Source organism: Aulonocara sp. 'chitande type north' Nkhata Bay, linkage group LG7 (genome assembly GCF_057382095.1).
Source record: "Aulonocara sp. 'chitande type north' Nkhata Bay isolate Kocher_YH1m ecotype deep benthic linkage group LG7, A_spYH_male_GT1.1, whole genome shotgun sequence".
NCBI classification, from domain to species: domain Eukaryota; kingdom Metazoa; phylum Chordata; class Actinopteri; order Cichliformes; family Cichlidae; genus Aulonocara; species Aulonocara sp. 'chitande type north' Nkhata Bay.
Window position 1 is genome coordinate 53615431 of NC_141350.1, and position 22673 is coordinate 53638103.

The window sequence follows — 22673 nt, forward strand, 5'->3', positions numbered from 1 at the left end:
GGTGTCTGGCTAACCGATGAACTGATAAACATAAAGGTTGCCTCATGGTAGGGGTTAGATTAGTGGAGGTGCTATGCTGCGGTTCTGCCCATCACCTCTGTATCTACATCGTGATGAACCCTAAAGAGGAAACAGTTTCTAACGTTTGACTTTAGTTTTGTGGTTTTCACAAATGTTTGAGTCTTGGTTCAATGCTACACCCCCTTTAGAATACATTTTTAGAACTTCTAACTAAGAAACACTTGTTTAAAATCAGAGAGTTCACATCTCACAGATTTTTGTCATCATTTAAATGAAAATGTGAAACAGTTCTTTAGCTGCTGACTTTCAACCACAAATATAATTTTTTTCACTGTCATTAGTAATATTATTGCCTTTTAAGAAAAAATGCTCCAAATAACCGAAATGCTTTTATGTGGGAAAACATTTCGGTTTGTAACTTTTAAAAAAATATGTGCGTAATGCGTAAACATTTTTTTTTCAAGTTGTCCTGGGGCTACAATGACACGTCAATAAAATGACATCCAACGACAGAAAATAAGGGCACTAAAACAACTTTTATTAACAACTGTTATTCCCAGCCGTGTACACTGAAGAGGATTTCTTTTTTAGACTGTCCACAGCTAGACTCTGATTCTCTTGGTGGAGTTGCGTCGCCCTCTACAGATCTTAAGGGAACTACAGCAGCAGCGTTAGCACAAAGCAGCTACAGATTAATGAAACAGAGCAGCAGATTGTAGTTAGGTATTCTGTGTGGCACTGCTAAGTATGAGTGCTAAATAACTAAATGAAAAGCAATCTCTGGTTCACGCTGAATACTGATTGATGTAGTTCTGAATGATGTTTGAAAGCCTTCACAATTGTGCTTGATGCCAAACCCAAACACACTGCTCCAGAGAGGAAAAAGAGGCCCGTGCAGCACTTTTTACTACCATACACAGTATTTGGCAAAGTCTCTGCCCTTGTGGAGGTGCTTTCGATAGACTGAGAGGGAGTTTTGATCTGAGAGGGAGTTTTGATCAGTTTCTAATTGCTTGGCATAAAAGGATGAATGGACCATTTCCTGCTCCTCGGTTAAATTATTAGCGAGATCAAAGACGACACTAATTGATATGACGCACAGTGAACCCAGTGAGCACAGCCTCAGGTCAGCGAGACACCTACTCCACCCACAGGAATGTCTGTGCGTGTGTGTGTACATACTCACCTCTCCTATCTGAATGTGTGTTTCATCCACATACAACGAGTACGACTGAATGATCTCCTTCATGTGGAGAATGTGGTTTTCTTCGATGTCTTGGAATTTCTGTAAGACAGGGTTATAATATTAATGGCACAGCGATGTCACTTTAAGAAGGCTTCACCTGGTTAAGAATTAGTATTTGGGGGGGTAACTATGTATATACAAATATGTGGTCAGCATACATTAAAGGAAATAGGTTTGTGCTACGTCATTTAACAAAAATCTGTGGACATTTAGTTCTTTCTAACCAGCTGTTGAACCAAAATATATATATATATATTTTTGTCTCTTACAGGAAGCAATCTGTCTCTATGCAGCAAAAAAAAAGGAAAAACGAATAAAAAAGCTTCAAACTTGAAAACAAATTAATTGCATGCCAAAAAATCTTTATAAAAAAAACGTACAAGTCAAAGGCCAAATGTGAGACTTTGCTTCTGTATTTGGTTCCTGTGACTTTCTTTTGGTGTGTGTGTGTGTATATCTGGGTGGTCTCTGGCTCAGGAGCACATATAGCTCCTCCCACCAAGACTCAATTCTGGACGTGACATATAGTGATGAGGATTCATTTCAAGTATGGTGTGGACCACAAACTTAAATGCTGGTACTTACTTCCATTTGTGTGTGACTCGGGGCTTTGAGGGTAAACCGAGGAGAATGAGTATAAATAATCATAAACTGGAAAATCGCAGGGGGACCGGGGGGATTGAGCCTTTCTGACCACGAAAACACCGGATAAAGAGCATCCGGCCTCTGCATCTACACTTCAGAGACTTGCATGCAAAATAAAACTGCGCTTTTGTCTTCTGCCATGATGACAGCTCGCACAGGCTCACACACAGACAGTCAAAGGGAACACACATGTCGGCGACACGGTGATGTCAGAGAGCACATGTGTTCAGTGTTTATAATACACGTCTACATGTGTTGCGCTGGAGATGAGCCGTAGACTGTAATTCGGGGGAAGCGGCAATGCTGCCTTCTATAGGGGAAAACAAAACCACTGGGCTAACTGGAACCAGCTCTGGTGGCAGCGCTGCTGCGGTTCAGGAGGACACTGAGACCAAATTCTGTTGATCTGATTTTAATTTGGAGTTTATCTAATCAGCGCTTCAGATGGATTCAATTACACAATGATTACGTTAAGGGGGAAAAAACACAATCTGGAGATGATACAGGGCTCAAAGCGTGGAACAGACACACACATGTGCGCACACACACAGAACTAACAGATTTACCAACAAAAGTGCTGCATACCACAGAGATAGACAACAAACAGAGTTTGTGAGCATGCATTTGATTAAAGCACATGCACAAAGAAGGAGGGAGAACCAGCTAATAAATACCTGTGCAGTTTCTGTCATCTTCTGTTCAAACTCAGACTTAGCTGTGGCATATTTCTCCACGTATGATTTGTAGGTCTCTGTGGCTTTTTTGGCTTTCACTCCAGCCTGCAGAGCATAAACAAACAGATAAATGACTATCAAGTGTTTGTATATTGGAGACAATGACTGTCAGTCTTTCAGGCTCCTCTGACAAAATGGCAAGAAAACCGATCTCCACTTAACATCTGAAGCCTTTGGGGTTGAACTTTCAGTATAGACTCCTCTATTAAAGCACTTCATCATGCCTTATTACCAGACCATGATTATGTGGGAGTGTGTACGTGCGAGTGTGGCCTCCCACCTTGTCTACATCTCTCTGGGTGGCCCCCTCCTTGCGGAGGCGTTCCTGCTCCACAATTTTGGCATTATAGTTCTCCTTGGACTTCTGCAGAGCCTGGAAGATGCTCTGGATGTTCTGGACGGCCTCAAGGGTAGACGCCACCTCTTCTTTTGTCTGAAAACACACATGTCGTATAGGGTAAGCCTAATAACAACACGCCTTGTTTAAGATGCGAGTTTGAATGTGTCTGAATGTGTCTGTGCAAACTGGCTGCATGTGCCTTTGGCACAGTATAGCAACTAGCAATTAATAAACTCAAAGCATCTGATCCATTCTTAAAGCCTTTCGTCATTCTCATGGATATAAAAAGAGGTCTTTAATGGAGGGTAAATGCTTATGAACACTAAAACCACATAAAAAACCTTGCTTGATCATCTGTTTTACTAATTAGCATCATCCCTAAACCCTCTCATGTACTCATTATGACACCATTATGTTGTAATGCGCACATCACTGGATAAAAAAGAAAAAATGTTAAGTATTTTATCATATTATGTTATGAACACATTTATCTAAATACAGTCTTATATTGTTTTAGCAAGAGAGCCAAGAAACATAAACAGCTGAGAGGAGCAGGGAGTTGTGGGGAAGTGATCAAGAGAAACTGTGACCGCCTTTTTGTCATGCTCTAAGCACAAACACAACTCCCCTAATGCCGAGCTCCTATTTTACATTGTGCTCCGTGGCTTCATGCATCAAATATGAGTTCATCCTGCGTCTCAACAAAACGAGGTGGCAGAGTGAGGTGTAAAGAAATGCCTCGCAGAACGACACCACGAGCACATCACTGTGGTTTTGTCAAGATGGAATCCGCCAAAACTATATCCCCTCTCTTGTACATGGCTTACTTTCAGCTTCTTTGACTCTGAGGACAATCACTAGAGTGTGAAACAATTTGTAATGGTGGAAGGTTAGAATGGGTTTAAATTTAAATAGTTCATTTTGTTCAGTGAAGACGAGTTTGTGTCAAAAGTGGAGCAGAAAACCACTGTAATCTAACTGAAAGAAAAACAGCATTGGTGCAATCAAACCTCAATTAGTATTTACAGGAATGTAAGTATCAAAAATGCATGGTTCAAAATGTTCTCTTACTGGGCATTCATGCGGTGTCAGAGTAATAGGAAAATACGCTTAGAACAACTTGGAAAGTTTGAGAATATTTTGATGCAAGAGTTGGCTGAATGTGACACAAAAACACAGAAAAAATGCCACATAAAAGTAATCATTGGGTTGATGCTAAGAAACTTTAGCTAACAGTTCACTGTAACTGCTTAATGTGTGTCACTTTCAGCTATCTTTAGTTAATGAATTAGTTAATATCACATCAGGTTCCAGTCTCTGTTTGCTGTCTGTACAGAGGTGTGTAGATTAATCAGAAAGTGAAAAGTTGTTATTATTATAAGGAATTCTGACAACAATGGATCTGAAGCAATACTGGAAACAACTATAAAGGTTTTCTACAAGTGATCTGAGGAAGAAAAACACTTTTTTTGTACTTGTCATTTTTAATGTTCAACTTTAAAAGCACGCAAATAGAAAATCAGAAGACAGACTTCATCATATTGCACTGTATCAGTATTTTGTGTTCACAGTTTCTCCAACACCAAATGTCCTTACCTTTTTGTGTGCTTTGGACTGCTCTTCCACATATTTCTGAACCTCTTTTATAAGTTCCTGTAGTTTCCTCACAAGTTCCATGTGACAACTGGCCAGCTTCTCTGTTGAACCTTTAAACACGTCCCACATCGGAGCAAATGTCCTGTGATAAAGAAAAGAATATTTACATAATTAAATTCATATGAATTCATTCAAGCATCTTCTTTAGAAAGTCATATGCATCGCGCTTATTATATTTAACCAAAAAAATTAAAAAGTAAACTAATTGAAAAGAAATTGTAAAACTAAATAAAATAAAATAATCTAGAAAATATCCTACATATAGTTTTGAGAATGGATCATTTGGTAACATTTATTTTTACAAACTACCTGATGAGGCTTTGATGGACATGTTTATTGAGGCTTTGTCTAGAAGAATGTGAGTCAGCTGCTTTTAAAAAGCTGATTGATTTTTTTGCTGAATTTCCTAAATCCTGGCTCTGGCATTTGCCATAAATACAATAATAATTAAAACAGAATAAAACTAACACTGAAATGAATAAAAACAAAACATTTTTAAACAATAAAAACTAAACTGAAACTAACAAAGCTACTTTGCAAACGAACTGAAACTAAACTCATTAAAAAACAAAAATTAAAAACGAAATCTAACTAGAAAACACAAAACAATGATAATAACTCTGGTACTAACTAGAGATGGACCAATCCGATATTACGTATCGGAATCGGTCCGATACTGACCTAAATTACTGGGAAATATCGGAGGGAAATAAAAAATGTAATCCGATCCATTAAATATCAAAAAAGCACCTCAAAAAACTTGCGACGTGACATAACTCGGCTCATAACCGTAGTCGGAGCAGTGTGCTCACGTGATAGAGCGGCTGTGTGTATTTGTAGCCTCCAATCCGGCATTTCATCTCAGAGGAAGTGATCCCAGGGAGAAGTAAAGCAAATGTGTAAGTTCATTTTGAATGTTTGCAAAGCATTCCTGCGTTAAGCTTAACAACTGATATATGGAGCGACTGACTCTTCTCTCTCCCTCCCTCTCCTGTTTCTACTTCAATCATGAAACTGATCAATGATCAGCTGATCGGCTTTTCTGTCGCGAGTCCGTCTCTCTTTTGTTTATCGCCAACTTCGCGCCAGAAAGAGGAAACCAGCGGCTGAACAACAGCAGCAAGTTTAAGCTTGATAAGGTGTTGTTAGAATTTATTTAATATAACTTTCTACACCAGGATCCTTTTCTATGCAGCTGACGGCTGGTAACTGTGCAGGGGCGGATCTAGCAAAGTTTAGCCAGGGGGGCCGATAGGGCATTAACAGGGAAAAGGGGGCACAAAGACATACTTTTCTTTCTTATTCTCATTTAAAATGTCTAGCTTTTAATAAATAATTATCTGAATCTTACACCCAAAGTTTTAATCTGATGTAAAATGTATAGAAGTCCATTACTGTACAGGGAGTGCAGAATTATTAGGCAAGTTGTATTTTTGAGGAATAATTTTATTATTGAACAACAACCATGTTCTCAATGAACCCAAAAAACTCATTAATATCAAAGCTGAATGTTTTTGGAAGTAGTTTCTAGTTTGTTTTTAGTTTGAGCTATTTTAGGGGGATATCTGTGTGTGCAGGTGACTATTACTGTGCATAATTATTAGGCAACTTAACAAAAAACAAATATATACCCATTTCAATTATTTCTTTTTACCAGTGAAACCAATATAACATCTCCACTTTCACAAATATACATTTCTGACATTCAAAAACAAAACAAAAACAAATCAGCGACCAATATAGCCACCTTTCTTTGCAAGGACACTCAAAAGCCTGCCATCCATGGATTCTGTCAGTGTTTTGATCTGTTCACCATCAACATTGCGTGCAGCAGCAACCACAGCCTCCCAGACACTGTTCAGAGAGGTGTACTGTTTTCCCTCCTTGTAAATCTCACATTTGATGATGGACCACAGGTTCTCAATGGGGTTCAGATCAGGTGAACAAGGTGGCCATGTCATTAGTTTTTCTTCTTTTATACCCTTTCTTGCCAGCCACGCTGTGGAGTACTTGGACGCGTGTGATGGAGCATTGTCCTGCATGAAAATTATGTTTTTCTTGAAGGATGCAGACTTCTTCCTGTACCACTGCTTGAAGAAGGTGTCTTCCAGAAACTGGCAGTAGGACTGGGAGTTGAACTTGACTCCATCCTCAACCCGAAAAGGCCCCACAAGCTCATCTTTGATGATACCAGCCCAAACCAGTACTCCACCTCCACCTTGCTGGCGTCTGAGTCGGACTGGAGCTCTCTGCCCTTTACCAATCCAGCCACGGGCCCATCCATCTGGCCCATCAAGACTCACTCTCATTTCATCAGTCCATAAAACCTTAGAAAAATCTGTCTTGAGATATTTCTTGGCCCAGTCTTGACGTTTCAGCTTGTGTGTCTTGTTCAGTGGTGGTCGTCTTTCAGCCTTTCTTACCTTGGCCATGTCTCTGAGTATTGCACACCTTGTGCTTTTGGGCACTCCAGTGATGTTGCAGCTCTGAAATATGGCCAAACTGGTGGCAAGTGGCATCTTGGCAGCTGCACGCTTGACTTTCCTCAGTTCATGGGCAGTTATTTGGCGCCTTGGTTTTTCCACACGCTTCTTGCGACCCTGTTGACTATTTTGAATGAAACGCTTGATTGTTCGATGATCACGCTTCAGAAGCTTTGCAATTTTGAGACTGCTGCATCCCTCTGCAAGATATCTCACTATTTTTGACTATTTATGGCACCAAAACCAATGCCACTTTCAGCCTGTCAAGTCCTTCTTTTGACCCATTTTGCCAAAGGAAAGGACGTTGCCTAATAATTATGCACACCTGATATAGGGTGTTGATGTCATTAGACCACACCCCTTCTCATTACAGAGATGCACATCACCTAATATGCTTAATTGGTAGTAGGCTTTCGAGCCTATACAGCTTGAAGTTAGACAACATGCATGAAGAAGATGATGTGGACAAAATACTCATTTGCCTAATAATTCTGCACTCCCTGTATATAGTAACTATTAAGTCTAATATACCCTAGTAAGCTATACTACTTTTTCCTTTGGGAAGGTACCATCTGTGCAGTCTGCAATTCTGTTGAAGAAAGATGTTGAATCTATTTAATTATTCTTGAAAAATAATTTATTTCTGCGCATTTTTTTTCACACTGCATCAAATTAAAGTTGATTACGTCGATTAAGCATCACGAGGTGGAGGGTGGGTGGTTCCCTATTTTTTATTTTTATTTATTTTTTTGCTGGGAGTTTTAGAACCCTGTTGGTTAGGTTGCTTACTCTTTAAAATACCAGAATAGGGAGGATGGAGTAGGTTTAAGTTTATTAGATTGATCAGTGTTGCTGAACTATGAAATATTTTGGGTGCAGTGTATTTTTTGCATACAGGTATAACAGAATAGCTTTAGTGTTTGTTGTTGTTTGTTTTTTTAACTTGAGTATGAACTTATACAAAAAGCAGCAAGATATTTAAAAAAAACAGTTTTATTGATTAAAAAACACACTATATCGGATTCATTTCGGTATCGGCAGATATCCAGATTTATGATATCGGTATCGGACATAAAAAAGTGGTATGTGCCATCTCTAGTACTAACCCAAGCTGAGAAAAGTTGCCAGCTGACTTGGCAAGTTTGGTCATTGACCTGGCATAGGCCTCCTCAATAGTACTCCTAGAAGAGAGCAAGAACAAGAAATTAAACACAACACCACAATATATAAGCATGACTTTAAATAAACTGTTCAAATAACCATGAGTTTATACTGTTATGTCAACAATGTCAAAATAACAATTATTCTTCTCAAAACTAGAGGATAGTGTTGTAGAGTATGATAAAGTTTTTCCAATTCACTTGCAACTAGGCTGCAGCTCAAACGGGACACGTCGCTAAGAATCTGCACATCCAGGCCAGAAACACCCACTTAGAACTCGCAGCATAAATGTTTGACCACATGCACCGTGTGTGGGCAAATAAATGTGGTTTGGCCTGGGATTTGGTCATAAACCTCATGCGGAAGATGACAGAGTATGAAAGCTAGTGTTTGAACTGCATGCTTCTCTCAATTTCCCTTTTTATTCCTGTATTCTGTAACAAAGTGACAGTAGTGGGGAGAAAAAACTGCAGCGGTGTTGTAGTGAAAGCGTGAATTTTGCATTTGTGTCTCCCGAACGAGGTCAGCCAGGGGGAAGCAGGTCAAATGTGCACATAGGCAAATGCACACACCCAGCCTAGGCACACGCGCACACACATAATCACGCACAGGATATTGTGACACTGTCTGCAGCACGGTGGAGATGCCTGCACTTCTTCTTCTGCATCTTTCGATAGCCTGGGTTGGGAATTCGTTTTTTAAACTTTATCATGTCATAAATGCTCCCAAGCATAACTACAGCCCTTACATTAACTCTAAGGAAGTTCGTGTTGTACTTCTGAATATTTAAATTCTGTGCTTACACATTGTGGACGCATACAAGTTTGACAACCATTACTATTACTGGACAGCTCCTCCACCAGATTAGACCTCAGAATACCTTTTAACTTCTTATTCAACGACATACAACGTCAACGTCAATGGATTTTTAAAAGTGACTGTTGGTTGCTTTTAAGTCCTTCAAATGAAACTGTAGAGCATAAATTGTTAAAACAATGTGTCATACATTTGTGAATAAGTCTACAGTGTTTGACGCTTATTGTGTGACACACATGACAGGGAAGTGAATTTAAATTTAAAGACACTTTCTTTTCCATATTTGATATCCATTCTCTCATGGTGAATAACTATAAGCTTAATAATTGATCATTTTTACGTTAACAAGGGTGCTTTTTGTTTCTCGCTTTACTTCCTCTTCTGCTGAAAATGAGAAACGGACTCCACGCCGCCTCTTTCTCCTTTCCCTCGTTCAGTTTTTTAAGCTCAAACAAACGTGAAAATAGGCACCATATTCAAGCACTGGGACCTAACAGCTGCTAGTAATGGACTGGTAGTATTTTTGAAAGCCAAAGTGTGGCTCACTCTCATTACTCCACGTGAAGTTTAATTAGCAGACACTGTTGTGTGTGTGTGGTGTGTGTGTGTCCCTTTAAGATTTCATTAACTGACAGACACACAGTGCACATAGCTGCTTTCCCCAGCAGAGGAAGCCATAGTGCAGATTTTGAAACACTCTGTGAAATGTAAAAGACCAAGCTGACTATGAAGCTGGCACAAAGCAGCATAACCACACAGTAAGTAAAACACTAACTGACCTTCTGTCTCCTCCATGAATAATGCATTGATTAATTTTAGTGTACTAAAGAATAGCACAGCTGCAGAGTAGGAGGAGTGTTAATATTTAAGCAAAGTCAAAAATCTGAAAGATTATTTATTATGTTTATTACAGGTCTTTGTTGTAAATGAGACATTGAGTCTCAATGGGACTAGCTGTATAAATAAAGGTTAAATAAATAAAAACATCAAAGTGTGACTGGATGCTTTAAAAAGTGCAGGTGAGCGTCACAATTGTTGGAACAGCTTGTGGCAAGAAATATGAAGGTGGTGGTTTTCCTATCAGTAAACCTGCCACCAAAGAAATAAGAATAATAAAAAGATGTGGAATTATTGGAAAAATAAACATGTTAAATGACTGGGCTAAGTGAATAATTACTTAATTGTTGTTGAATATGACTGGTAGCATGATTGTTTTAGAGATATTTGGAAATGTTTCTACTGTGAAACTTTTTGATTAAAATAATCATGAAGTGGGAATCTGACCACGACGGCGCAAATTCTATTTTTATCCTTCAATAAAGTAATCTGATCAACTCAAAGCGAGTTGAGTGCATTCCTCAACAACAGGAGGAGCAGACAGTGGAATCCACAGCTGAATTCCAGAGCCAGCTCATCCGTCATGTGGCAGGTTACAGACTCACACCTCTTCCCACAAAGAACTGAGTCATCGTGGAGGTGGTAAAGGATGTGTAAGTTTACAGCAATATGGGCAAATGAAACAGTTGGCAAGAATTAAATCATTTTCAAATGATAGTCATATAGATGGCTTTTTGTGAGGTTTCACCTTCACTGGTTTATTTTTCTTATTTGCTTTCGCCAACCAAAAAACTCACTGAACTTAATCACTCAATCGATTATGACATATGAAGACCTAATAGATATTTCTGTATGATTAGTCGAAGCCCTTTAACACCCCAGTGTGGTTCAAGGTTACAGTGTGTAAAAAACTTGCAAATTCAACGTGGATATTCATGGAAGTGTCAGCAAAGAATCTGGGTGTTATTATACGCACAGTATGAGGAACTGGACGTGCAGGTTATAGCCTTAGAAAGACTTTTAAATACCAAAAAAACCACATGGACAGGAAAGACATGTATTGAAGAGCTAGACAGAGTGCAACCAGTTAATTAGTAATGTGTTCAATGTGTTAGATTAACCATATTGTGCCCTTGATGCGTACCAGAACACTGTGTCTTACCTTTCTCTGATGAAGTCTGTCAGCTCCTTAGTGGAAATTTGGCCATGCTTCATGTTATGGTAGAGCACATCAAAGCCATTATTTTTTTCCCCCTGTTTGGCAGACAGAAACAAAAAAAAAAAACGTGGAAGTTGATGCTCAGTCACTGCAAAAACCATTAAGTGTAGCAACACAAAGTCTGTTATTGATTACACATTACCGTTAAGGCTTTTTCTAGCAGCAGCGTTCTCATTTTTTGCATAGCTTCTATCTGCATCTGCAGTAAACTCTGGTCGACCATATTCATCTTGGCCATGTTTAAGAGAAACAACACTTAGAAATTAGCAAATCAACAGAAGACTGGTCGAAGGCTAAAACCTACAATGAAAGACACACCTGAACAGCTTTCTGCGCTGCTGTAACCATGCCACTGGGCAACAGTGTCCAGTTGCACTTTAAAAATGCAAAGACATTCTAAATAATTCATCTAGATGAAAAACAGCAGTTTTGTTTTAACCAGAATTATTGTCTTCTAGGGGTAGCGGAACAATCGATAACCCATAACGTTGTGATATTTTGTATCAATACAGGAACACACCAAATATCTACATTTTACTGAATAAAATTTAATCTTATGAACAAGAGGGCCCCTCTCATACAACACCATCCTGAGACAACATTAGTCAGCAAACTTACATTAAATTAGCTCAAACGAAGAACCGTCCAACACTGGACACACTTAGCTTGACAAAGCTACCTCATAACTGGCTCAGTTACACGAGTAAGAATAGGATGGTTGTCCAAAACTTGAGGGTGTTGCACACTCATTACCACTTCTGATTGCTAAATGATTGCAAAGGTTGCTTAATAAGAGGCAACCTTTCGCAGTCTGACTTAGACTGGATGCAATCACTCTCAAAGAGATTGCCAAATGTCTGCAAATAATTGTTATCTACTTTATAAATGTAGTCAAGATTGCCAACATGTTGCCATTGGTCTGAATAAGTCTTTGTCAATGAGCACAACTTGACTCAAGTGGCTGCCAGCTGGTTGTGTTCTGGTTACATTCCTACAGAACAGGAAGGTTGCTGAGTGCAACCTTAATAGTAGATTTTCTGTCTATGCAGACAGCAACAAATATCTTTTTTAACTATTTATCACAGCTAAATGCTGTATTATCAAAAACCAATTGCATTTAATTACCAAATTGACTCATTTAATTGACATTGAAATGATATAAGACTTCATCAGGGTTCATCTAATGCCAACAGGAGGTTTTATTGACAATCTCATTTTGCAACAAAAAAATAACTTAAGTGAGATAACTTTAACTTATTGTATAAAACAGATACTGACAGAGTTTAACTTTGAAGACATAACACACATCACAACACATCTTGAATAATTTGCAGTTGAGGAAAAATCACAACATATGTTCACAATATTGGATCGCCAGGTGTCTGTTTATTCCTACTTCTATTTTCTGTATAATTCCTAAACCACTGAAATTACAGATAACAACTGTCAACACACATCACACCGCATGTGTACGGGCGGTTATACTTATAGAACATTTTGCAGGAATAGAAAAGTTCAGTCTTTGATCAAATGTAAACTATGTTCGCATTGCCACTTCTATTGCAGACTTATGGAATTAAAATATGCCCGGAAAAAAGGTTCTGTAAAACATTAGGATGTCACAGAGAAGATGAACCTAACTTACTGTGTCTAATTCTCCCAAAAGCATAAAAAGTAAACAAATAAATAAGAATTCACGACATAAAAATGTTTAGTGAGGTCACACTACAATTCTTTATCTTCATGAGTCTTAAGTTTTTGTTGTCTGAAATAACTCGTCTAAAAGGGCATCCACACAGGAAGTGATGCGCTCATTGCATATTATTTTGCGGCTCATGGCTGGTCACTAGCTGACCTTCCAGGCTCCGACTGTCTGGACAACCTCCACCCTATCAAATGTCAATTGTCTGGGACTTGCGTCAATTGCTCACACTAAAGTTGAATAAAGTTTAAACATGGGACTTGTCCTAGTTATTAATTTCACTAACTTTTGGTCACACCTTCAGTGTCTCTGAAATTACTGTTTGTACTGTTTCCACTTTAGTGTACAAATACAAATGCCTTCTGAAATAGGATCAGGAAAACATGCATTAAAATACCACCTTATACAGTGTGAAGCACATGAGAAAGCTGCATTTTGTAGCTTACTGGCTGCAAATCTTACATGGATTTGTTCACGCAGCTGCTAGAGGATATTTTAAAAATGGGGCCTGGGACAAGCTAGACTCTATAGCTGAACTTGATCTTTGACCAACAAAGTCGAGCCAGTTCATCCCTGAGTTAAAATGAATGATTGTGGCACATGAGGCCCCTCCAGGTGATGCTGAGATATTACATTCATGAGAATAGGATGAACAACCTGGAAACATAATGCCTTTGGCCAGAGCAGCTGTGAGTGACTGGGGTAAAATAAAAAGATTGAACTTGTACTATAATGGCTGTAGTGCATGTATGTCTGTTTCCTATCCCCTCCAAGACACGTTAATCAATCTGGATAAAAACTGATATATCAACTACCCAGGTAGCAGTATTATCAACATATATATATCTTTTGGTAATTATTTTTATAACCCTAAAATCCTTACAAATTACATATATTATGTGCAGTAGCTGATCTCAAAACAAACAACGACATTAAATGTACACTACATGTACAGTGTTGTCGACAATACTTGTACATTTCTGTTTGTAAATATAGTTTGCTAAATTTTAGTGCAGTGGCACTTTAGGGTAACTGGAATGTGTGAAATTTACGAGCAACTGGGACAGTTAGAGGTTAACACCAGATCAGCCAAGGCTTGTTACACATTACAAAACCATTTGAAACACAACACTGACTACAAAACCTAGCTTTGATTGTACAAGAAAATGTGTGGCTCTTTGAAGCTAATACAATTAGCCAACGACTAAAGAGGGGGAGATTGAAGTGAATTGGACAGCCTGAGAGCGATTCCAGTAGAGAGCATTACAACCTTACAACCCTTTGTGGCAACAGGGACAAAGAGGACTGAACTGAGCTACTGCACACAGTTCATATAGCTCATGATATCTGCATTAGGAGTGTAGATTTTATATGTTTATAAAACTGCTGTTGTCTGACATGACTTATTTCACATTGGCTTGTGTTAACTAGTTTATAGGAAACGACAATGACGTGTTTTTGCAGCTTCACAGCAAAAGAAAGCTGCACGGGACAGCCATGGCCAATGTCTTACATATGCTTGAGCAAACCGAGAAATGAAATATTAAACACTTGAACTGATAGAAAAGTTGGCTTGTTTAGACCACTGCAAAGGCAGCATAATCAATCAATCAATAATCCATCTGATGCCATCAGATGTGGCGGAATAAAACCGATTATGATGGGTTTGTGTTTGCATGACTGGTCTTTGGAAAATAGATCTGGTCCCGATTTCTAACCCTGTGCAGGGGTTGCAAATCTATGGCTACAGATGCATAAACAAGAATATGATATGAAAATAAACTATTTCTAGCATTTTAATTTGTTTTGGTTGTTGTTATTGTGGTTTGCAGGTCTGAGTACTTACTGCTATATGCAGCTAAAGAAAAAAAATGAAGACCTGCTCCTACTGACTTGGACTTCAATCAAAATGAAATTCAAACTAGCCAATGTCTTTATTTCTTTTATCTTTCCCAATTTAAAAGCTATTAGGCCGCTTTTATTTATTATCAAATGAGTCTACTTTTTATTTGATTAAAACATGCGGAGGACAGATTTTTCCTCGACTTCACATTTGGTCCACGTGCCAAAAGATTTTAGTTTTTCACTCCTATTAGCAATGTTGCCATGCTAATTTATACTTAATAGGACATGTCATTCTGTATGATGCTTAAATTTGTTTTAGGGTGTCACAAGCAGTTCTTTGGTCAAAAATTTCTATTAAAAGTGAGTCTTTTGACCCCTACTCTAAAGCAATAGCTGTCCAACACTGGTAATAACCTTCTTTAACATATTTAAGCTAAACTTGGGCATACAAATGTGAAAACAGTGTAAAGATAGATCTTTAAATGGTAAATGGCCAGCATTTGTATAGCGCTTTTCTAGTCCCTAAGGACCCCAAAGCGCTTCACACTACATTCAGTCATTCACCCATTCACACACACATTCACACACTTTAGGACAAAGTTGAATAATTTCACCCCCCCCCCCCCTAGCCACATAGACAAAGAAGATAAAGATCCAGACTAGAGAATGTCATCAAATTTATTTTCGATTTAAAAATATCCTCTTTTTCCAGCTTTACTTCCTCATTGGCCTTCTTGATTGCTTCAGCTCAGGAGGACACATGCCTTACTAGAAGCCTCAAAAGATGTCAAAGGAAAATCAATAACGGTAACATGACTAAGAACACTTTATTAGCACATTTGTTGTGATATTTTGGGAAATGAAATGTAAAAGCGATAAATGCTGATAAACCCGCAGTTGGTGATGAAACTGCTGTCTGATGTCACATACAAATAGGAAAAGTTTAACTAAAATGCATGTCACAATATGGGAAGACTCCAGTTCACCAGAGTTCACCATCAGTCTTGTATTAATCTGCAGTCCAGCTTAGTTTCCCCTTGAGCCGAGGCCATCGCAGATATTTCCTAGTTCCTGAAGCAATCCACTGTCAGCAGTTTAGCCTAAAGGCTAAAGCATTAACTAATGGCTTTAGTTTTCTTTTTCCACATATTTTCAGGAAGTTTATGTCAAGAAGCTCCAAAAATAACTATATACAAATAAAATACACACTAAAAGGAAAGCGTTGTTCTCCAGGTCACGGCTCACTGGCCAACATTTACCCCAGTGAGCAGACCACTGAAGTGTGCTTCCTACTGTAACAAGAAAACAGCTAAAAAAAAAAGTTTAGCTATTACCCCACTTAACAGCAATCATGACATGCAAACTACTGCATGCATTAGATGTCAAAGCTATAAGAAGCACAGTTTATGAGACCACATGTTACGCAACACTTTAAAACACAAACTAAGTGAGAGATTTAACAACTGGCCAATCGTACTACAAAACAGGGAAGTGACGAAAGTAAGTGAAAACAGAGCAGAAAGGCAACAGGAAGAGAGCCCATTCTGTTCAGCTCCTGTGTTCGACTGGTACCTGATATCAATGAATACAAAAGAAAAAGAAACACGGGAAACAGCTAAGGGCGTTTTTTTTTCCTCACAATTGCTAAGGCTGGAATCAATTTCTAAAGCAGTAGAGAGAAATGTAAAAATACATATAGATATATAAATAATATGTACATTTTAGATAAATATATAATATAAGTGATACCAGAGTGACGCAGTTTTTTTTTTACACTCATGTCTGTGATGTAATCAATGAAAACACTGTTTGTTTAATATTCCAACCACACATTAAATGTGCCCACCCCAACTGGACGATAACCTACTGAGAATTTAGCATACGTCAACTGTGGTGTGTTTGACAAACAGTACAGACGAGCTGAGACAGCTTCCTATGAACTGACCAAATTCATTAAAAAAGGGAAGAGAACAAGCTGTGTCAGCTGGTTGTACCATAATTACAGAAACAGGTGCTAGAATGAGAAAATTGTGATACACTACACTGCACAGACTAGGGGGAACTAAAGAAAAAGTTGTATGCTTTAGGCCAAAAAAAATAGGTAATACTAGTTTCACCCATGAGGGGAAAGAAAAGAGAACTATTAAAGCTGGAATTAAATCTAAAGTCAGTGGAAATGAGCCAGATGGCTGATGGAACAACTGCCCAAGAAGAGAATAATTATACAAACATTGGTGACTAATGGTTCTGTGACACCTTTCCTGCACAACATTTTAAGCTTTTATTTTGAAACACCAGTTTATCTTTATTTGGGGTTACTGTCTGTGAAATCATATAAAATTTTATCTCACTCAGAAGTGGGCTGCTTTAAATATTTTTGACTTCTCATAGAGCAAACAGCCAAATTGATTTTCATATTTATCATTAATTGCTTATAAAATTCAGTTTTTGTTTTAGCCACCACTTATATCTTTATATTCTGATTCCAGTCAACCAGACTTTGTCATTTTTTGGTCTTCAGTGGTTCAAACTGTTGCTCAACAGTTTGAACGTTTTTCTTTAGACAGTGTCCGTTTTCATTCATTTTCACTTCAGGTTTTGTAACTGACACCTTTCAGAGAAATTTTCTGTTTGCTTGGTAAGTCACTTTACACTGACCTATGAATTGTTCAATGATAAAAAGGCACCAAACTCAAAGGGATGAACTAATGTTGTATATACACATGTAACAACTTAGCAAATAACCCATTTTAATTTAATCTTTAGGCACTTTGGCTCTAGCAGCCTGTCCCAAAAACAGATATTCTATTTATTTAATTGAATCTATGAAAAATGCCAAAGCTCACACAGTTTGACAGACAGAAAAAAGCATTTTGTATCAATAAGCTAATTCCCAAAGAGGCTTTAGCTAAGAACAGCAGAAGAAGTGGCAGGCAGATGAACAATATGTCAAAGTCCTGTTCTTAAGAGTTTGTCCAGTTTTCCCAGTGTCCCAGTGTTGGAGTGGTATTGTGAATACAGAAAAGCACCATCAGCTTTTGTCCCACCAAGCAATACTACCTGGAAAGTGTCTGATTGGCGACAGCTTCATTTTTCAACATGGGAATGATCCCAAACACAATATCAATGGAGTAAAAGTATACCTGGATAGAAAAATACACAATGGAACACAATCAGTCATGGACTGGCCTCCCCAAAGCCCGGACCATAACATTGTTGAAGCAGTGTAGGATCTTAACAGAGAACAAAATAAAAAGCACCCAACATTCAAAGAAGAGCTTCAAGAAGTCCAGAAAACAATTCCTGAAGATCACTTAAAGAAAGTACCAGAAAGCATGAGTGCACACTGTGTTTAAAAATAAAGGTGTTCATACCAAATATTGTCTTAGAACTGCACAAACTATTTATTTTTTTTGCTTTATAAACTATAATCGCATTTATGTTTGCAGATATTTCAAAAAAATCACTGCACATATTTCCACCGTTCTAGCAAAATATAAAGAAATAAGAGGTGGCACAAGACTTTTGCAATTTAAAGTGATGTAAATTATGAAAGTAAAGACGAATGGTCAATAAAGAAAAAAAAACTGTCATTACATAGAGTGAAAGAAACTCTTTGCATATTATAACAGTTTATGTACTAGACAGAGTACATGGCTTTCTCACCAGAAAAACAATCTATTTGTTAAGTCAGTAAGAACATATCTTTGAAAACCATGCTTTATATTTACAGCAATTCAATACTGAGCACTGAACACAAAAAGAAACTGACATCTTTAATCTTAACTACCACCTTAAAAAGGAAAGATAAACCAAACCGCAGTGCTATGGTTTATCATGCAACATCTGCTGCACAGAGATGGACAGGAATTCATTCTCCTGCAGTCAGACTACAATGCAAGGTTCAATATCGTTTATGTAGGGAATCAAGTGGTTGTTGCCTATTGTTGTTTATCATGCTGCATATTGTTATACTATACCTTCCAAACTGCAAAAGAACGCTAAAAAAAACTAAGCCTGGGAGCAAATGAATGCTTACATTATTTCAGACTATTTTTATTTGTAAGTTTGTCTGCCTCAGTAAACACTGATGTTTGTGTGCAATGCTTTTTCAGTTAAACAACATATATGTAGGACATATAATAAATGTGCTTGAGTAAAAAATTACAATTTAAAAATTTCTAATGTGCTGAATGTGTGAAAATGGGAGTATGGGCAAAAGAATTATAGCACATAGGTGCCAAGTGTGTAAATCTATGGTATGCAAGCAGGAAAGTGGTACAGTGTAGCAGTTTACCTAAGCTCTAGGGGAAACCTATGAAAAAACTTCATAGGTTTCCCATGCTTGTTATTACAGCACTGATGTTGTGCTTTAGGAAGGGGGAAACAATACACAGGATTAGAAGTGTCTCAGCTGACATGACTTCTTCTCCTGTTCCGGTGTGTGCTCAGGTGAGAGCAGTGGAAAGAATTGCACGCTGTCCCTGAGGAATTTAGACAGAGCCAAACAACACAGTGTCTCTCCAACGCAGACTGTAAACGGTGGCCCGGTACAGCCTATAGAGCACACAGCCATAAGCTGCGCAGACGGCGCCTTGACATCAGAGTGTCTGGCCTCAGTCATGTGACCAGAGAGGTCTGGGAGCGGTGCACTGAGCTATCACAGCTCATCACAGACAACACACACAGCTTTAGTATGCGGTATGCACACAGAGGCTGGGCTTTGTTTGTGGTAGATACAAACGAAAACTTGACCATTACTTAACTTGTTAGGGATGATAACGCCAAAACGGGTTGGTCTAATGCAACTAAAACCGACTCGTTTAAATATAAAGGGAAGAATGAACAACAAACAGCAAGAGGCAGGATGTTTGTTTCACAAAAAAACCATAATTAGTGTAATGTTTTCACTCTCTGGTAATCTTAGAAAATTGCTACTGATTCTCAAGGCTGTTGGGTTGAACCACCATTCAATCCAGTTACAAAACCTCAACAAGCCCTTCCTCTGAAGGCAGAGCCATGCTGGTTTGATTTCAGAGACAGCTGAAGAAAATTAGGTAGCCAAAAGGATGTGTGCCACTCCTGTCCACCTCTTTAATAGCGTCACTCTTTGCCGTGTCAGTGGGACACTGCGTGTGAAGTGTGGGACAATATATAAGATAACATATTAGCTGTCTCTATACTGCCTAGTCAGTGCTAGTGCTCTGTTGAGACTCCATGTTAAACATAAGGTCATCATAGTTTTGCTACAACAATCCAATGACTCAGGCATTTCAGCACATAGGCCACATCTTGCACTTTTGCGCCAGAACTTCCATCGAGAAACCAAACTCTTGCTTAGATTTCGTACAGAGAGAGAAAAAGGAAATGAAACAAAGCCTGCAAATAAATCCAAGGAGTAGAAATGTTACAGCTGGTGACCAGTCCAGTGCTGCAACTATGACAGATAAACAGCACTGCCTGAATTCCTAAAGAACTTGTATATTCAGCTGAGGAGATCCATTTTGTATAGATGACAAAAAAGGGAGGAAAAAAACCCCCAATGAAAACATCGAAAAAAAGTGAAAGAGCATGGGATGTGAATGGGGAAAGCCTCTCTGCTTAGCAATATAACAAACAAACTGAAAAACTCAATACGTCTGATAAAGATGATGATGATTTGTAGTCAAGTCAAAAGGGAAATGGATGCATCTCCTCCCAGTGCCAAGTATGTGCGCTCATGTGTGTCCTGCATGTTAAACACACAGCTGATCGCGACCATCACTGGATTCTCTTGTGGCTCACAGCAGGGCACAAAGGGCAGATTGAAGAGTCAGGAGTGTCTCTGATTGCTCCTCTTTTTGCCTTTTAGATATTGATGAACTCTCATTTAGGAACAAAAAAGGCGTTAGTGGGTAACAGCAGTGTTATTGGTAATTACTTCAAGCACTTAGCTTAATGTAGTTTTCCACAAATATTCATTACAGCCCCTTTATAAGCCCTGGATCACCTCCAGAGTTCAACTAAGGCTAAAACTTAAGGATGTGTTTGTCCACCTTAAAGAAGACAAGAACAGATTCTGATTGGTTGTTTCAAGCTGAGAGTCCTGTTGTATTATATATAAATGAGTAACAGATTTTTTTTTTTTTAAAGAACAGAAAAAGAAAGGGGGAAGTTACAACAGTTAGGTACAAATTTACCCATGGGTTTTATTCAAAACTATGTCGCTGTAAGAATTTGTAACATTTTAGCTATGACGCATAACCAATACTTGCCGTAGTGTTATAGTGCAATACATACACCGTCTTGACATGGAGGAGTAGCCCTAATAAGGCCAATACTGTTCGAGTTTCACTTCTAATGGCACTATCTTTGTGACTTCAGTGTAGTGCAACAAGTAGTAACGGTAGACTTCTACTTTCCCACCTGCTTTGACACAGCCACGTCAAATTATTATCGGGAGAAAAATGACCTTTAGGCAGTACGCAGAAAGCGCTGAGCTCAGCTTAACACAGCCAGTGCTCTGCGGCACCCGCTGTACGAAATAAAGTATCGCTATTTAGGTTGGTATTGAGGCTTTAAAATCTATTCTAACTTACTAACATCTGGTATCTCACTGAAACTTTGTCACGGAAGAAAATGACGCGTACGACCAACGGCTATGACTGACAGCCGAGGCGTCCAATAGCATTCAGGGAACTGACCATATACGTTCCAAGCGATCCTGACCGAGCCAATTGACAGAAAACAGGGGTGGACGCTTCGACGTTTCAAGTTAGATTGGTTCACAGAGGCCCAAACCCCGGGGTAGCAAAATATTTGCCGAAGGAAATTAGCGGTGGCCGCGGGGTTGCTGACCAGGACACTGCGACTTCAGAGGGAACTAAGCTTGTGAGCTAGACGACTTCCTCTGCAAAACGAATAACACTTGATTCCTGATTGGCATGAACATGATAAGGAGGGAACATAGCATGATAATAGCACCGGTGTAAACACCGTGAATAAAAAAGCACCACCTACCCAGAAATTCTCTAGGAAGTACGGCGTTATCATCTTGCTTTATTACTCTTCGCCACAACTCTTCAGTTTGTTGTAATGCAACTTTTGAAGCGTATATCATCCACCGTCCTCCCCCCGTTTCTCTTGTATCTGCCTTTCCCCGTTTTCCTCCTCTCCCCTTTCTTCTCCCTCCCCACCTACAGACTCCACCTCCACCCGGCGTCTCTCCCCTATGGTTTATTCCCGTAGAAATGTAGACGTTCAGTGGGTGAAACAGCGCTATCAATGGCGAAGAGAGACACTACAGTCGCCGGATGAAATGCTGCCTTCACATGCTTTACGAAAATTCCCCACATAGAAGGCCGAGATTGACTAAAATACAGATAAACCATAACGCAGCTATGTGAAAATAATAGTATATAAAAATAAATAGTAAGATATTATTAGCTATATCACTGTTTGTTTTAGTTAGCATTACTTATGAATTCAGCATCTACAGATATGTCTCCCTGTTTAATAAATCTATGTGCCGATTTGTTGTGCACTAGTGGGTAAAGATTATTCATACCCGTTTAAACGTCCTTTTCCCAGTGGGATTGTTTAGTCAACACACGTTCTACCAATATTGCAAAAGCAAATACTCTTGTTACGGTTGTGGTTTATTTAAAGCATAAGAAAAGGTCTTCCAACACCAAGTCTATGAATAAGCCTTTACATTTATTTAAACTGATTTATAGATTTAGCAGTATGCCACTTTTCAAGGTTTTGCAACTAATCATCTGTTGGGCAACAAGCATCTAGGTTTTGGAATAAATCGTCTTTCCACGTTAGACAGTTACATTGTTAATTTTTAAATCTTGTCTTAAACACCTGTATGCTGCCTGGCCTTCTACCCAGTGTGAGACATTGATCTTACTTGTTTTTGTTGTACGATAGTTGTTTTTGTAAATGATTGCTTTCACTCTACTTATTCACTTTTGTGTACAACCA

The 22673-nt window shown here is 38.6% G+C and overlaps 1 protein-coding gene across 5 annotated transcripts in view; it reads right to left on the reverse strand.

The window, feature by feature from the left end:
- fcho2 (FCH and mu domain containing endocytic adaptor 2) overlaps positions 1-21854 on the reverse strand; it is a 55272-nt gene extending 33418 nt beyond the window's left edge. For 4 of the 5 annotated variants that reach the window (XM_086301311.1, XM_086301310.1, XM_086301309.1 and 1 more), the window contains exons 1-7: positions 11301-11411; positions 11102-11193; positions 8232-8306; positions 4583-4724; positions 2927-3079; positions 2587-2691; positions 1208-1306 (exon numbers count right to left, since the gene is read on the reverse strand). In XM_086301311.1, coding sequence (XP_086157437.1) covers positions 1208-1306; positions 2587-2691; positions 2927-3079; positions 4583-4724; positions 8232-8306; positions 11102-11193; positions 11301-11396 — 762 coding nt within the window. In that variant the 5' untranslated portion in view covers positions 11397-11411. Of the gene's footprint in view, positions 1-1207; positions 1307-2586; positions 2692-2926; positions 3080-4582; positions 4725-8231; positions 8307-11101; positions 11194-11300; positions 11412-21704 lie in introns of those variants that run through there. The other variant, XM_086301308.1, reaches the window with a different exon arrangement.
- Positions 21855-22673: the final 819 nt, after the last annotated feature.